General features: G+C 39.0%; 3 protein-coding genes across 3 annotated transcripts; all 3 read right to left on the bottom strand.

The window, feature by feature from the left end:
• Window positions 1-1254: 1254 nt before the first annotated feature.
• LOC122029453 lies at window positions 1255-2390 on the bottom strand. Its single transcript, XM_042588441.1, has 4 exons — window positions 2134-2390; window positions 1834-2049; window positions 1596-1766; window positions 1255-1491 (listed from the first exon to the last, which is right to left on the bottom strand). The coding sequence occupies exons 1-4, from the start codon at window positions 2203-2205 to the stop codon at window positions 1369-1371; spliced, it is 582 nt and encodes a 193-aa protein (XP_042444375.1). The 5' UTR covers window positions 2206-2390; the 3' UTR covers window positions 1255-1368.
• Window positions 2391-2532: 142 nt separating this feature from the next.
• Window positions 2533-5874, bottom strand: LOC122029454 (uncharacterized protein At4g22758-like). Its single transcript, XM_042588442.1, has 3 exons — window positions 5268-5874; window positions 4997-5195; window positions 2533-3028 (listed from the first exon to the last, which is right to left on the bottom strand). The coding sequence occupies exons 1-3, from the start codon at window positions 5691-5693 to the stop codon at window positions 2799-2801; spliced, it is 855 nt and encodes a 284-aa protein (XP_042444376.1). The 5' UTR covers window positions 5694-5874; the 3' UTR covers window positions 2533-2798.
• Window positions 5875-10924: 5050 nt separating this feature from the next.
• On the bottom strand, window positions 10925-17254 carry LOC122029456 (uncharacterized J domain-containing protein C4H3.01-like; the record flags this gene model as incomplete). The annotated part of the gene is made up of 5 exons (XM_042588443.1): window positions 10925-11822; window positions 12486-12604; window positions 12777-12883; window positions 13813-13872; window positions 16937-17254. Coding segments are annotated over 5 exons (687 nt in total), but the record flags the coding sequence as incomplete, so codon positions are not given.
• Window positions 17255-17638: the final 384 nt, after the last annotated feature.

Below are 17638 nucleotides of genomic sequence, written 5' to 3'. Positions count from 1 at the left end.
AGAAAAGAGGCGCCGACCGAACCCTTGATGGCGACCGAGCGCTAACTAATGAACAACCACCAGCCGCCCAAAGGGCCAAAGGTAGAAGGAGCACGACAACACCATAAGGAGGGGCCCACCCTACAAGGGATAGTAGCCACGATGGGAGTCAAAGTCAAGGCGGTCAACGTTCGGGTATCATATAGCCGAACGAACGATAAGTGTATCGGTTGGTCGGGTAATCAGGTCCCCAACCGGGAGAAGAAGGTGCCCGATCCAACCCTACCTTTGACTCAAGGGGAATGCGCCGAATAGCCGACGCTTAAGGAGGTGTTGGACGCCAGGAGGATACGATATTCTGGCCGAGCAGCTATTCTGCTCGGCCCGACAATAGGATTCGGTAGTCGTAGCGGTGTTATAGTCGAGCGGACGTAGTACGAACACAGCGAAACTCTAGTCGAGGGTGTTATTTCGCTCGGCCTAGCAGTAGACCCCCTGTGTTATCCATCAATATCCTTTTGGGAGTTAGTGTCACTGACATCAGGTATAGTCAACCAGAAGATCATACGACAGAAGATTCTACTGTCACATCAAAAATATGCTCGGCTTGTTAAGGTATTGTGTCAGAGACACTTTACCGACAAGTATTTTCAGGGGAAACTTTGGGAAGCGTGCTCGCCTTGGGGAGCGGGCACGCGCGCTACAGGAACTGTATATAAAGGGGTCCAAACATCAACAGAGGTACGCGATATACTGTTTGAGCTATAGGCTTCGTTCTTGTTGTTCTGGCTTCTACTTCATCGCCGGTGACTGACTTGAGCGTCGGAAGGCCAACGCTAGGGACCTCTTCCCTGGTTCGGCATTGACGTCATCTATCTTACAGTATGGAACAGAGTCCATGAGCAGTCAACGAGACATCCACATCTTCAACTTTCTATCTCATCGATTTTCGGATATGATCAAATGTATTTTCGGATATCATCAAATGTGTATAAATATTTTTTTTAAATGATCAAATCAATAGGACCAAATAATACATTCTTCACTCCAACTCTTGGGAAATTGTTCCTTCATTAAATTATGTTGTGCATGAACATATTACAAACTACAAGTGAGATATGCACGAAAAAATTAATATTTACTTAGACACATTTCTAATAAATTCATATTAACGCACTAAAACGTATATCCTCGATCCAATACGTGTAATTTCATGAGAACTTTAACTTAATTCCTGTCGATCTAAATATCCATGGAATAGACAAAGAAAAAACAAAAGAGGAAAATCAAAATTTATTCTGCCTCAAAAGAATATTTAGTTCGAAACGGAAATAAAAGGAAATATTTATTTGTTCATGCGATCGATGCCAAGTCTGACCGTCGAACCTGTCAGCATCCAACCGTGAGCCATCTCCGATAGAGCCGCGCACGCTCCGCCCGTCTCCTCTCGGTCTGGCAAGCGGCGCCCACCGCCTTCTCCGCCGCGCCCACCGCTTTTTCCAGCTCCTTCACCTTCGACACCAGGCACACGGCATCAAGCGATCGACAATGCGTTGCGAGTTTAATTACCCTCGATCGATCACCTCGAGCATCAAGTTAGGAGGCCGCGCGCTCACCTTTATGATGATGGGCTTCTGACTCGGGAGCTCACGGGCGCCGCTCTTGAACGAAACCACCGACCTCCACGACCGGGCGCCGCCGCTCTCCTTGTTCTTCTCTGCGCGCACTACAGTCTCCGCAGGGGAGGCGCCGCCACCGCCGATGTCCTTGTCCAGCTCCGAACTCAGCTACGGAAGGCAAGAAACATGAGCCGACAACGACGATTTAACGCCGTCGTCTAATTATATTAATTACCTGACGGATTCGCGTCTCGAGCATGTGGAGACGGTCCAAAAGAGCGTCCTTTATTTCCAAGTCGTGCATGGCGGACAGGGAAGTGTATCGGCAGTGTTGGCCGCCGCCGCCGCCGCCGCCGCCGCCGCGGCGCTTCTTCGCCAAGAGCTTCACGTCGGCGGTGAAGTAGCATTCCGGTGCAGGAAGGAGTCTCTGCTTCTCCTCTATCTGCCTCAACTGCATCAATTCTCACATTATGCAAGTAGCATTCCATTTATCATTCATAAATCACGATGTAAAAAAGAAGGAATGTAAACGTACCCGAAGATCAAATTGGTCGAGCCGGCTGACGAGGGATTCCACCGGAGCAGATGATCGACTTTGGTCGTCCATAATCTGATCTCACTAGTTAATTCTTCTGAGCTTTGGAAGTCTGGTGATTAGTTTATATAGATGGGGTTTTAGCAGTTTAATTCAGGGCCATTAAATCCGGTCGGATTTCATCCTCTAATTATGGCCACTAATTGGTTCTTCTTTTTCTCTTCTAGATCCGGATTTAATCCTCTAATTATGACCACTAATTGCTTCTTCATTTTCTCTCGCAGATCCGGATAGCAAGACTATCGAGGGGCTACTTTGTAGAGTTTGAATGATTAAATAGAATTTTCAGCTGGAGCACTAAAATGAAGGAAAATAGCTAGGCACACGCACAGCAGAAGATAATTAAGTTGTAAACCTGTTAGCAAATGTAATGTCAAATGGATACAAACAGCAGTGTACAAGGCCACCTTAACTATGAATTGGAGATTACAGATCACATATGTTTGACGAAGAAAATCTCTTGCCAAAACACGTTGGGTAATCCTACTGAACAACCATTATCAAATATGCAAATGGTTGTTAGTAAACTATATAGATTTTTATCTATCTATATATCTAGATACGCAATCAGCAATGTGTGTGATATTAACTCGAACAGATATTTGTCAATCGAATATGCATGCAATACAAGCCACCATCCTCCATATTTTTCTCGTTCGCCTGCCAATCTTCTGTAATCCTTTAGTCACAAATGCAAGAAAAAAGTCAGATGGAATACTCTGTGGTGTCAGATCACTGCTTGCGCTTTCAAAGTGGAAGGTGTCGAAGTGTCTGTTTGTGTGAAGATAAAAACTCCTGCCACCAACTTCTCCAATCTTGTCACTTTTGCTTATGCCTGTTAAAATTGTGTGTGTTTTTTTCCCAATCAGAAGGTTTTCATTCTTGAGAATTTTCAAAATCACAGTCTAAGACTAACAAACTCAAAACTTTTGCCAAACATGAAGACGATAAATCCAAAAGTTTTCTAAATCACATAGCTCTGTGAACCAATAAAAACCAACCAATGCGGTTGTTTAACTTGTTTATCAAAGATGAGATGAGGATGACCAAACTATATAGCTCTAAATTAGCTGATTGAATTAGTCATTTGCATCTCAAAAGTCCTTGCTAGTGTTATTTTTTCCAGTTTGTTTTTCTTTTTGGTCAAGCATGCTAGTTAGAATTAGTTGTACTAGGGAAGGTGCCTCAACAAGTCGTGCAATTTGTTAGAGACGTTGATTCATGAATCAACACATGGAGCTCCGTTTTTTGTTTTTCTTATGGGGCTAAAAAGTCATGCTATTAATATGCATTAGGTATGAACTAGCATTTAATATATGAACAAGCATGGATGTACATTTCACATGATATCTAATTCTATTTTGGAGGGCATGTATAGACTGATAATTAATTAAATATGACATTATTAGACATTATTGGCTGGATGACAATTATATTGTTTAAAATCAATGAAATATGCAATGATATTTCTTTGAAACACTCCTAGTGACGTATTGAAAGTTGAAACATGCATTCCAGAAAGAGATAGGAAGAAAGCTATAAAGCTATATAAAAAATATGCACTCCATTTATCTCATCCTAAAAGGAAACATTATTTATTTGTTAAAGGTTCTTACTGAGAAAGATCATGCACCTTATTTGATGTTATTACTGATCGTTGTCTTTCTTTACGAGATGAAAACAATAAGCAAACCAACGAAATTAAAATAACAGAGAATTCTAAGTTCAAGTTACTAATTTCAATTCTCATACTGTTAAGTACTACTGTGAAACTTCAGTGCATTTCTAAATCTCAATTAGTAACTCTGTAGACTTGGAATAAGTTCAGAATTTATATTAATAGAAGGTAATGTGAAGAAACCTTGAAGACTATGGCCACTATATTTTTATCTTCGTTACTACACAATAAAAAAAGTGCATGAAGACATATTTTATATTACTAGAAATGTATGGAAAAGGCCAACAAGTAAAATGGCACAGAAAGAAAAATTAGATGAAGGGGATTGTCTAGTTCATTCAACTAGCACCTAGTATCCAGATATGGAAGTGGAGCAAGACCAGAAACAATATGATGTAAAATGTATGCCAAAATAGAGGAAAAGCAAGTTCCATGAGCAATATCAGCTATCTTTATGAATTGCCCTGTCAATTTGATCACCTCCATTTTTTTTATTACAGTGCATTTTGAAACCTTAGTTTGATCCCAACCAGGTCATTAAACATGGAATCTTTAAATAAGTTTTTTTTCATAGAATTAAGTTTTATCTTTTGAGTTGATGAAGAGCTCAATCTATGCTTTCTATAAACATGCTCTCGCTTGGTGGTGGATGAACTAGATAAGATTTGCTCAAGCAAAATGAATAGATTGAATTGAGTATATATGTATATATTACCAACACTTGTTGGATTGGTACATATGACTTCCTATGATGTTAGGTTTGATTAACATTATATATATATCCTAACATATAGCAAACAACTTAATGACATCGAAACTGAGTATTCTAGTTATTAGGAATACTTGGAACGACCTTTCTCCAAGTGAATTTTTTTTAAGTCATTATTAAAATTTGTTAGTCAAAGAAGAATATCGATTTGTTATTCTGCTCTGGACAGGGTTTGGCAATCTATCGAATAACCTAGGTTATGCACACCATTATGCCCGTAGTACATTTACCACATTCCATCATCGATGCTAAGAGAAATTGTATTTAACATGACTCCAAGAGCTTAATTACCATGAAAAGAATTCGAATTCGGTAAATTTCTGCAGAGGGGTAGAGGGCAAGTCATAGATGCATACTCTGGAGATTGAAATGGGAGTAGTAGAGCTGGAAAGAACCAGCAGATCGCCGGTCAAGCAAGGGAATCCTTCCCTCCCTGCTGTACCTATCCACCACCAACGCGATCGCCTCCTCCACGCTGGCTCCCATCTTCACAATCGCCCTGATCGGCCCGGGGCTCCCCTCCACCGCCACGCTCACCACCATCTTTGCCCCTTCCTGAAAATCCACCACCATAAGAACCAGCAGGTACAGTAGTTTTTGATTGAACTAACCACCAAAGTTGTCTACATCAAACGAAACCGAATCTCGAGGAAGCGAGGAGGAATCATGGAAGTCGTGGAGGTTTAAGGCCGATCGGCGCTTGATTCCGCAATCGAAGCTGGAAACGAGGAAGGATCGGACGGTCCGAAGCAGGGGCTCCGAGGAGGTACGGGGTAGGACCCGCATAGCCCTCGGTAGGGGGAAGCGACGGCGGGAGGAGAGAGCGGAGCGACGACCGCGGAGGCGACTGCCGCTGACCCCGGCGGTAGTCGGGCTTTTGGGGCAGCGTTTGGACATTTTCCGCTCAGTCATCGTGGAAGCGAAGTCAGGCGTCCCCGGCTTGGGGTTACGACTCCAGCTTCTTCTATCTATGCGTGTTGCTTGCGTCAGCGGCTGTGCCTGTGCGCGCCGTTGGAGTCGCCATTCGCGCTGGCCATCCCACCTACTTAACATCGATTGGTCCCGATGGTGAACCCTGTCCGACAGGAATGGTCGATCCAAATACTCCAACGACTGCCGAGTGCCGACGGAATTGAAGTGGGGCGGCAGGCAACCCACGGATTCAACCGTCTCCGACGCACTATTTGTCGATTTGACTGGCCGGTGGATGTGGTAGGACCCACATTTGGTCAGGGTAGGAGAATCTCAATCGTATCAATATAAAATGCCACCAAACCTTATTTAGAAAGATTTGGATTTGTACAATTTAAATTGATTAAGAAACGGGCAATCTATTTATCGTAACTATAATTCAGAACACTAAATAAATAATATCATCTGACCATCTGACAAAAACACGGGACAAGGTAGCTTCGATATCAGCAACATTAAGCTTCCACAAGGAATCAATCATCACGTTTTTTATGATCCTACATATACTCTTCTGGTCTGGTTGGGAGGGGGGTGAAGGAAGGAGAAGGAGAAGGTCTGGTTGGGAGGGGGGGGGGTGAAGGAAGGAGAAGGAGAAGGAAGGAGAAGGAAAATTTTGAATTTCGATTGGGAAGGAGTGAGGAAAGGGAAAGAAAAATAAGGAAGGATAAATTTTAACCTTTGTTATCCACATAAAAAGAGATTTTCTTACACCCCGAATTGGGGTGTAAGAAGGAGAAGGGAAAACAAAAGATTTTTTATTTCAATTTTATCCTTATTCTTAATAGTTTAAGAAATGTTCCAATTTCTAATTTTGCTATGTCGTCGGAGTTCAATTTCCAATTTCTAATTACACAACTCGCTTGCTGCCAGATTATTAGAGGGGGGGATCCAACACGTTTTCTAACTGAATTGAAGGGAAAAATCATTTTTGTCCTCAAAATTTAAGAGGATATCTACTATTTTTTAATTTCGTTATCCGCGTTATCTTTCAAATTTTTTTATTTAAGATTTCTAAAATCACTATTTTCATTATTTCTCATTTAATTATTTGATTATCGATAATTCATTGTTTTATTATGAATAATATAAAAAAATTAATTTTTATTAAATAATATCTAATTTAAATGATAATATAAAAAAATTAATTTTTATTAAAAATATCTAATTTATATTTATAAAATAAATATTAATATTATAAAAATTTTCTAATTTAAAAAGTAAATATATTTTTGTAACTTTATCTATTTAACCTTTATCTATTTAACCTTTATTTCTCTTCCTTTCCTCCCAAACAAAGTAACACATTTTATGTTAATGAACATTTCCTCCCGTCCAAACAAGGAGAAGTTAAATACTTTACTTCCCCTCACTTTTCCCTTCCTTCCCCTCCCTTATTCTTCCGTTAATGAACCTTGCTTCACTCCATCTAAATAGAGGGTTCAAGTTCTTCCTCTGTATAATTGCCTTCTGCACTAAGACGCCTTTTAAGCTCTCCCTGTAGCTGCATTAGTGCAATAGCACCTAGAAACAATCTATGCAAACTTAAAGGCATTGAAGACCAAAAACACCATCCAGAGATATGGTATTGATATTCATAAAATTAAGCCAAAGATATTCATGAACAGACCTGAGATGCAACAAATCATTGGATATGATCTTTGGACGTTTAGATAATTCTCAAAATTATGGCTTGAATTTAACTATCTAGAAACATGTAGAGTAAAAGTATTTATCTTTCATAACATTAATTGGCTTGATATAGCTGATAAGTATTGGATTGGAATTTAGGGTGTTTAGATCATTCTGAACATTAGAACCACATTTCTTTGTTTGATTTAATTTTTTTTAATAAAAATTCCCATCACAAAATCTTCATATATATTTCAGTTTATTTTTCTTATAAAGTAACCATGTTGCATTCTTCTATGTAATGAACATCTTCAGCCTTCAAGTGAAGAATTGATAGCAATTTAACTCCATAAATATTATTGGCATATCTGAGCAACGCTCAAGTTGTAATTGTTCTAACTAATTTTGCATCAAATAATTTTCTGAGTAGCGACTTGCCTTGCAACACTAGCTCTTAGAACAAGATGCTGATCTTTTCAAGTAAATAATTTGCGGCACTAATCTCATGTTTGAATTACAACAATTGATTTAAAGCTTAAGTTTAGAAAACACTGTTGAACCTGTGGTTATTTTGATGTGATCAATCAAGTTAGGTTAGATCTTGTTTTGGTTCGATCCCTGTGTCTAAATGTGCAGGAGCTTAGGAGCACAGGAAGTCGAACGGAAGACGCAGCTAGCGAGAAGGATGACACGGAAAGAGAGCCGACGGACTCGGTACATCCGAGGGACGAAGTACCGCGGAAGAGTACACCGGTGGACGAGAAGAACGTATGCGACGTTCGAGAGACGAGAAGCTGGAGCAGAAGCCTGCTCGAGCAGAAGGTCGGAAATTGGATTTGGGTGAGCCCTATTTCGGTAGGCCGCAATCACTCAAGCGATCGGAGCAGCTCAAGACCATATGGAGGCTGGAGAATCTGCTGAAGGCGCCTTCTAAAGGAATAGAAGGCGCCTCCGCTTCCTTCAAGCGGAGGGTGCCTTCCAAAGCAAGGGAGGTGCCTTCCATGCCTATGGAAGGTACCCTCGACCTGGCCAAAGTAGTCGTTAGCAGTGAATAAACCTTTATCTGTTGCTGCCTCGCTGGAGGCGCCCTCCATTCCCCTTGGAGGTGCTCTCAAGTTACAGATAGGATTTCTAGGAGCTATAAAAAGATCCTTGGAGTTAGGAAATAGAAGATCAACTCTTGTATTAACTTCCTAGCAATTGCTTGAGCTTTCATTGTGTATAAAAAACTTCTCCGCCTTCAAAGAAGGAGATTCTTAGTAAGCTTTGCAACTGCCTTAGATTAACAAGCACCTAGATTGTAACCAAGTAAATTCTGAGTCTCTTCCTTATTTTTTGTCACTTTTATTTTATTATTATTGTTGCATTTTAAATAGAGTTGAAAGAACGAGAAGGGTATTTTAGTATTTCAGGCGATTCAACCCTCTCTTACCGGCCCCGCTGCGCCAACAAATGGTATCAGAGTCCAACTGCCTCAAAAAGACTAACCGTCAACTGAAGCATCAAGATCAAGATGATGGTCGGTGCAAGCATTCACCCCCCAAAATTCGACAGAGACTTCGCATAATGGAAACGCCGAATGGAGGTATTCTTCAAAACAGATTTCAAAATTCTGTTAATAATGAAATACGATTTTGTAGCACCTACGGATTAGCACAGAGCCAAGAAAGAAGAATATCAGTGGACGAAGAAGGAGCAAGCGAACTTCGTGGCGAACGGTAAAGCAGAGTTCCATCTGCTCAGTGTCCTTCCACCCCAGGAGGTCAATCGAATCGACAACTACAACTCCGTCAAAGATCTCTGGGAGAAGTTTCTAGAACTTCACGAACACACCTCGGAAGCAAAGTTAGCAAGGTGAGACATTCTCTGAACCCAACTAACAAACCTGAGGATGAATAATGGAGAAAATGTAGCACAACTCCAAGCACGAATCAAGAAACTGATTACTCAGTTAAACAATCTTGGAGAATCGATAACAAACTGAGATTCAATCCGATATGCACTCAACGCTTTCCCGAGAACTTCAGAATGGACGTCCTTAGTAGATGCATACTACATTTCTAAGGATCTTGAGGTAAGTACGCTAGAGAATTTGTTTTTCACTTTTGAACTTCACGAATCTCGAATTGCAGATCCTAAAGAAATAAAAAAGACAAATCTCAATGTTGCCCTAAAAGCAAAGACGGAAGATCAAGACTCCGAAGCATCCATCGATGAAGTCGAAGCGGCTCTTATGGTAAGAAAGTTCAATAAATTTATTAAATCTAATACATTTAAATCGCAGACAAGAAAGCATCTTCGAAATAGAAGGACCGCCCGATGCTATAATTGCAACGAAGAAGGGCACAACAAAGATGACTGCCCGAAACTAAAGAACAAAGACAAGGAAAAGAATAAGAAGTCAGTTCGACCCAAACATAATCTCAAAGTCACGTGGGATGAGTCGTCATCCTCCGAATCTGAAATCGAAGCATACGCCGGACTAGCCCTAACGGCAATCCATCAAGAAGAAGATGAGACCAGATCATAGATGAGCATAGATGAAGGGGGAGGATCATCAGAAGAAAGCAACGATGAAGGGGAAACATCATAACTTAAGGTAAGTGAGGTACATGCTCTATCCCCCAAGCAGTCCTTTCAGTTTATTAAAATTCTCACCAAAGATTTGGCAAAATTATAAAAAGAGAACGATGATTTAAAAGGATAATTAAACAATTTAAAGTTTGAAAATGATACCTTAAAAATGCAAATCGATAGTTTAAAAAAAGGTGCATGCTCAAAATTAAATAACTTTAAAAAATTAAAACTTAAAATTCATGGCTGGTTAAACTGGTACATTAGACATCACCAAGGCCAAATTAGAAAATTTTCAAAAAATTATATACCCCCTAAATTTTTGATTAACCCAGTAGGAAAGAACCTGTATTGGATTCCAAAATCTTATTTAGATTAAACATTTGTTTTTGGCTTTTAGAAAAATTAAATGTTTAAATTCTTTAAAAGACTTTATCTAGAAGTAGTTGATGATCCAATAACCAAAAAGACATAGTACCTCACCACAGCCTGGAAACCAATTACTGAATTAAATATTTAATTGACAAACTGATAAGCTTGTCAAATTAGATAAATAATGCTTTTAATATTTGTCAATTATTTAAAAATTTCATGACTTAGAAATTGGTTAACTAGCAAGATTTTTTTTTTTTTACTAAGGTGCCTCCAAAGATTTAATTTCAAAAAAATTTTCATAGTATTTTTTTTATGTGATCAAAGGGGGAGGAACGATACAAGTTTAGGGGGAGTGAGAATTTTTTTTTTCAATTTTAAAATTTCTAACTCAAATGGCATTATACTTGTTTTTGCAATTTCTTATATTGCAATTTAATATTTAAAATATTTTGCAATTTTTTTTTATCTGTTTGTTTTACCCTAACTTAAACTTGGGTTGATGCACATAAAAAAGGGTGAGATTGTTGAACCCCATAGTTATTTTGATGTGATCAATCAAATTAGGTTAGGTCCTGTTTTGGTTTGATCCTGTGTCTAAATGTGTAGAAGTTTAGGAGCACAGGAAGTCGAGCGGAAGACGCAACTACCGAAAAGAATGGCACGGGAAGAGAGCCGACGGGCTCGGTGCATCCGAGGGACGAAGTACTGCGAAAGAGTACACCAGTGAACGAGAAGAACGTATGCGACGTTCGAGGGACGAGAAGCCGGAGCGGAAGCCTCCTCGAGGAGAAGACCAAAAATTGAGTTCGGGTGAGCCCTATTTCGGTAGGTCGTAATCACCCAAGCGATTGGAGCATCTCAAGACCATATGGAGACTGGAGAATCTGCTGAAGGCGCCTTCTAAAGGAATAGAAGGCGCCTCCGAGGCGCCCTATGCGCCTCCGCTTCCTTCAAGCGGAGGGCACCTTCCATGGGCATGGAAGGCACCCTCCATAAGCAAGGGAGGCGCCTCCCATGCCTATGGAAGACACCCTCGACCTGGCCAATGTAGCTGTTGACAACAGATAAACCTTTATCCATCGTTGTCTCGCTGGAGGCGCCCTCCATTCCCCTTGAAGGCGCTCTCAAGTTACAGATAGGATTTCTAGAAGGTATAAAAAGACTCCTGGAGCTAGGAAATAGAAGATCAACTCTTGTATTAACTTCCTAACAATTGTTTGAGCTTTCATTGTGTATAAAAGGTTTCTCCGCCTTCAAAGAAGAAGATTCTTATAAGCTTTGCAACTGCCTTGGATTAACGACCATCTAGGTTGGAACCAAGGAAATCCTGAGTCTTTTCCTTATTTTTGGTCACTTTTATTTTATTATTATTGTTACATTTTAAATAGAGTTGAAAGAACGAAAAGGGTATTTTAGTATTTTAGGCGATTCAACTCTCTTGCCGGCCTCGCTGCGCGAACAAACACGACCTTCAGATTCTTGATACTTAACAAGTCAGAAGAAACTACCAGAAAAAGAAGTGACCTCAGTTTCAGCATGACTAATGAATTCATCTATGTTTCCTTGAACATACTGGTGGAATCAGTTTTTCAGTGCGTCTGCAAGTTTCTCCTCTCTTTCTTTTTGAATGGCCTGAGGAAAAAATTCATCAACTTGCATGTTATTTTGATTACGAGGAAAGAATTTACTAGTAGACAAGTTTGAGATCATAAAATTACACAAATGAAAGCCTTTTATCATCCAAGTAAAATAATTTACTAGAATTTTTAAGGCATAAGCAATTGCCTTCTTTTTCATGACTTGGTTAATTTGCATGAGTGGAAAAACTCATCATTAACTCAAGGTAAATCACGAGGAGCTACTAACCATTAGTACAGTGGGCAAGGCATGCTCAGACAGTAAGAGAGAGAGAGAGAGTTTATGCATCAACGGATGCTTCTAAAGCTAAACAAAATGGACTGTGATGCAAGCTTTTTTCAAGTGCTTTATTTCTTGCACTAAAAAAAAGTAGAATAGGAACATTGAATTAATCTGACTAAAATAAATCATATATGTTCATCCTGAACCATCTTTTTATTTTGTTAGAATGCTGCGCCTGAAATGACTAAATGACTCTTTTAAACCAACAAAGAAATAAAAGGTCAATCACTCTCGAGCGTTCTTAGATTCCTCAAAAGAAAATTAATCCTATTCCATTGCGGTTGGAAATGAAGCATGCAACCATATGTTAGAAATAGGTAATCACATATAGATACCCTCAATGTTTCTTGCAACTTTTTGGCATCGATTGTTCACCTTCAACGAAAATATCAAGTGAAGTCATTGATGCCATGGCAAGCTGACCAATGTACCCCTCAAATAGCTCACTCCCGAAAAGCATTGCAAAGATTGCTGCAGGATCAATAATTGCATCCCTGTAAGTATGCAAGTATGCAAAGATCAGCCCATTCAATATACTTGGCCATTGGTTTTGAAATAAATTACAAATACAAACTTTTCATTTGATTAAACCATTTTTCTACATAAAAGTAACATATATTTAATTGTGGTAGTTTAAAAATTATTATTATTATAAAGGTAGCTTACGTGGAAATGCCTGATTTTCCATATGCATCATAAGCTTGGCGTTGTGTTGGATCACTTAATACTTGGTATGCCTCCCCCAAAGCCTGATTATTAGGAGTTGCCAAAGCCTTAGAAAATAAGGAACAAGCTCAAACCTTGGATATCATATGCTATTCAGGCAAATAAACTGAAATACAAATTGAATTTGCAGAGAAGTCTTCAGTGATAGTGAATCTTCCAACCTTAATCAATTCATACACTCTTTAAATGCAACTACTTAATTTTCTTTGCCAGGAAGGACTCCATGCCAGTGCTGCTCAATACATGATTGATTGAGTTTTGGTAAAATTGTTTTTAGTCATCCTCAACATCTATAATCATGATGTCAGTTTAAAGGTTGGAGAACAGTAAGGAGCCTAAGAAGTGGTCCATTGCAATGTTTGCTTGAGAAGCTTTTCATGGATTCAATGTCCAAAGGGGTGAGCAGACAACACAAGGATTTCACTAATCATCAAGCAAAAAATATGCAATTATATGTGTTGAAGCCAGGGTGTTGCAGGCCTACAGTCTTAAATGGTCACATGGAAAGGTGTGATGGCATAAGTTGCTCTTTTATTGTGGTGGAGTGCCCCCTCTAAGTGGCTACTCAGTTTGATAGAATGAGCTCCACATACTCTCAACATATCAGAGTCAATAATATACATCAGATTTGCAAACGCCCTGCTGAGGACAAGGTGCTCCACGCCCATAATCTCATGGGGGCAAATGTAATAGCACAAATTGTGCATATATTGAGCTGAATTCCTCTCCTATTAAGTTCCTAATCATTTTTGGAAGGAAGAAGCTCCTCTCCTCCTTTAGCAGTATGAAAGACGAGCTATGCCAATCAATAATAGGATATATTGAAATGTAAGCCAAAGTTACTTACAGAAGATTGAAAAAGAAAAGATATCAAATGTCACTACCAAACCAAAACTAATAAAATCTAACTGGTAAATATTTATTGGCTAAAGAAATTTCAACAATACTCAGTTCTGGGTTAAAACATAGCACTTACCTGAAAATTTTGAGCTGCAAGAGGATCATTTTGGTTTTTATCAGGATGCCCCTGCCTTGCCTACAAATAGCATAGTGACATTAAGCTTAAGAATATTACATGAAGAATGCTAAGAAATATTCTCAGTTACAAACTACAACAATTCGGAAAGAAAATACTCCAGTAGAGAAGTTATAGTTTTAAGGTTTTTAGCACTTCGCTTTAAGTTGTTCAAATAATTTGATATTTGTCGTACATGGTAACTTTCCAAACTTCAAATAAGCACTTATTGCAAGAAGGTAGGAACTTATTATTAGTGTGTGCACTTATGTGCCAAGACACTCCTTATGTATTTTGTGGATAATTATTTAATAAAGGCAAAAATTTATCATTAATTATTTACTTTTCTATACGTATATGATTAATAATAAAGTCCCACAGATTAATCGATATATTAATCTGAAAATAATCCTTGATTGGATAGATATCTAGAGGGGACATGGATATCTAAATCAATGCTGAGTATGACTAGGTCGAGATAGATCGGAGGGATGGATATCCAAGTTGTACTTGGGGGGTGCCTTGCGTGTAGAGGTACACTGGACACGACCCGCTCAAGAGGAGATCATATATTAAGCATCATTGGTTATTCCTCTTATGAACGAGTGTAACTGATCTTTTGACTTGAGACCTTCATTTATTCTATGCGTGGAGTTATGTGCTTTGACGCCGTTAAAAGCAGTCTTTAATCGGATTATGATTAATACGGTAGTTGGGTGTATGACAAAGCGTAGAGAGAATAGTGTTGAGTCAATAGAGGATTCATCGCTCTCTTGGATTAGGAGTTAATATCCTGGCCGCTTGATAGAGATATTAGTGACTCAAAATGCATGGCCATGGGAGGAATGATTTATCATTCAAGAGGAGTCTATTATATCTTGGAAATCAAGTAAAACAATTAATTTGGTAATGATGCATGATATATCGAATTAATTGGGATGTAGGCTTAGATGAAGAGATTGAATTACACAGTAATTGATTCATAGTGGTTTATAGTTTATGACCGATATTAATTTTATCGCGTTGGGTGGCTAAAAACTGTTGCTAGACGGTTACCCTAGTCTGTGTATGGATTTACACTGCCTTCGTGTATAAAACCTAGAGGGTTGCACGCATAGCACGTAGACATGAACAATGGTATCAGAAGTTAGTCGAGATCAAGATCAAATATGGATTTATTTGATACAAAGAAGAAAGAATTCGAATAACCATAATCATGATGATTAATGGAGGATTCGAAGAGTCATCATAATGATAATTAATGAAGAATTTGAAGAGTTATCATAATGAAGGTTATAAATGAAGAATTTATGGAGCCTATAACTCTTCATCTTCCTAATTAATGAAGATCATAAATGATGAATTTATTGAGAACTTAACTCTTCGTATTCCTTGGAGGCTATAAGTAGTCATCCTCGGAAAGATGCGAAAAGAGAATTGATTCTCTTCGAGTTTCTCTCGTCAACTTCTTCGTTCGGAAGAGATCGTAGTGCTTTCAAGGCTTTGTCGATCCAAGAGGCTAGCACCTAACGGATCGTGTCAAGTTCGTGATCTAATGCGCGTGGATACCGCTAGAGGAGTCACACGTGGGGCTCTTATATGTCTTATCTGTCTGTGATATTATTCACACCTATCGAGGACTCGAGGTATGTTTTATATTATTTTATGTAAAACTATATGTACCACGAAAGATCCATGATTCAATATATATCTTCCGCTGCGCTCCGAATCCAACACTTATCTCATGAATTGTCATCAACAATAAAATTCCAAACTAAAATTTTGAGTTTTCATCTCATTTTTCAATGTTATTAGCTATTCTGAACCTTTTAAGAAACCATGATATTCCATAGCATAGAAGCACACGATATGTCAAACAAGAGGAAGAAAAAAAAACCGTTAATAGCACAAAAGGAAGCCCATCATCTAGTATAATCTTTTAAGAGCGTCCACACCAGCTTCCTTATCCAAAATGCATAATTTAGGATAAAAAAAGTTACTTTATTAAATTTAGATATCCACTTTTCATTATACCATATATCAGCTTTCCTATTTTTTTCTCTCTTCTCAATAATATTTAGTGAATGAAATTTATTCCCTAAATTTAGAGAAGTATTATTCATAAATGTTAAATTTAGGGAATGGATAGGATGCAAAGGTTTTTTAGCTATATTATCCAAAATTTAGGGTAAACTCTTTGGATAGAGTAACTGATGTGGATGCTATTATTATTATTATTATTATTATTAAAGACGGAGTATTGTTGGTGCAATTGATCCATAGAGAGCTTGACTGGGGAAGGTTGTTGATGCAGTCATACTTGAGTGGGTTAATTTTAATGTGGTTTCATGTTAAACAAAATTGATAAAATATTCTTACTTATGTCACATGTTGAGATATTTGCAGATACAGGGTATCATTTGGCTAGTTTGATGGGTAGAAGTCTCAGCGAGTAAAGGAGAAAAGATGCTTGGCATGAAATCCCCGGAAAGTAAACTCCAGGAGGGTAGGAGTCCCAACAAGTCTTGGAGAGTATGCTCCTAGCAGGTGGAAGTCCAGATAAATCAAGGGAGGACCAAATGTTTGCATTGTGTTATTAAGGTATTGCATTTGCAAGAGCATTCCAAACGAATTTGTATTTACAAATTGCAATTTATTCATCCCCTTCTAGATGCATGACAATCTCAACAGGAACATTTTGGTATTTAACTCAAATAAGCTAATGTTGCAACATGTATTTAACTCAAAGCGTGCAAAGACGCTTCACTAGAGTTCACTCCACCCGAAATATGGAACAAAGAGAAGAGAAGACAGAGAAGTACAGAACAGAACAGGGCTGGTCTACTGGAAGCTCGAAAATTTTTGCGATCCGTTGACAACTCACAATCAGAGAATTCAAAATAATTCACGAATAAATTCTGGTTGCCACAAAAACGATTCCACCCCCCCCCCCCCCCGAAGAAAGAAGGGACAAGGGAACCGGAGTAGCAGATACTTAAAAGGAGGCCGCTGCAGAAAAAGGGAGTTCGAGGGACTGTGAAACTGAATAATCCAGAAAGGCAAATAAAAAGGAAGAGAAACTAACCTTCACGTAGTAGACCTTCTTGATCTCAGCTTCGGTGGCTGAGGGGCTGACACCAAGCACGTCAGCGGTGGGCGAATCTACTCCGGCGATCGGATTCGATCTGCAGCAGAAAATATATATCTTCCTTCCGGTTGTCGAGAGACCAAAATCTAATTCTTTCACTTCCCAAATCCTCTCTCTCTCTCCGCGTCGTCGGTGCCAGCAGCAAGACGTCTGGGGAGTCTTTTCCTCGGTGAAAACTGAAACAAGTTGCAAAAGGCGGGTCCCGCCGCCCAGCGGCCCCCTCACCCCTGCCCCACGAGTATGAGAGGGAGTAAATCACGGTGAATACGGGCCCGGCGATGACATGGCGGTCGAAGGTGTTTAGCACGGACAGATATTGAAGTTAAAGCAAGAGATGCCGAAGGGAGAAAGAAGCAGACAGAGAGATATGTCTGAATGGGCGGTTACTAATCTCTCAAATAATAATGACTAGCACATATAAAAAGAGATATTTATTTTAATTTTATTGAAATTTGAATTTCAAATTTCATAATGATACAATATATCTTATGTGTTAATATCATCTCGAAATAACTCCACCTCGTACTGCTAGTCAAAGTGGACACGAAGCCTTTTATAGTCTGTTCTCACCTTCCAAGATTTGAATTCTCCACCCTAGCAAATATTATATCATAAACAAAAAGGGCATTCTATATTTCT

This window comes from Zingiber officinale, chromosome 10B (assembly GCF_018446385.1).
Source record: "Zingiber officinale cultivar Zhangliang chromosome 10B, Zo_v1.1, whole genome shotgun sequence".
Lineage (NCBI taxonomy): Eukaryota > Viridiplantae > Streptophyta > Magnoliopsida > Zingiberales > Zingiberaceae > Zingiber > Zingiber officinale.
Note: the sequence above shows the minus strand (reverse complement) of the source record. Positions and strands in the feature narration are given on the sequence as shown.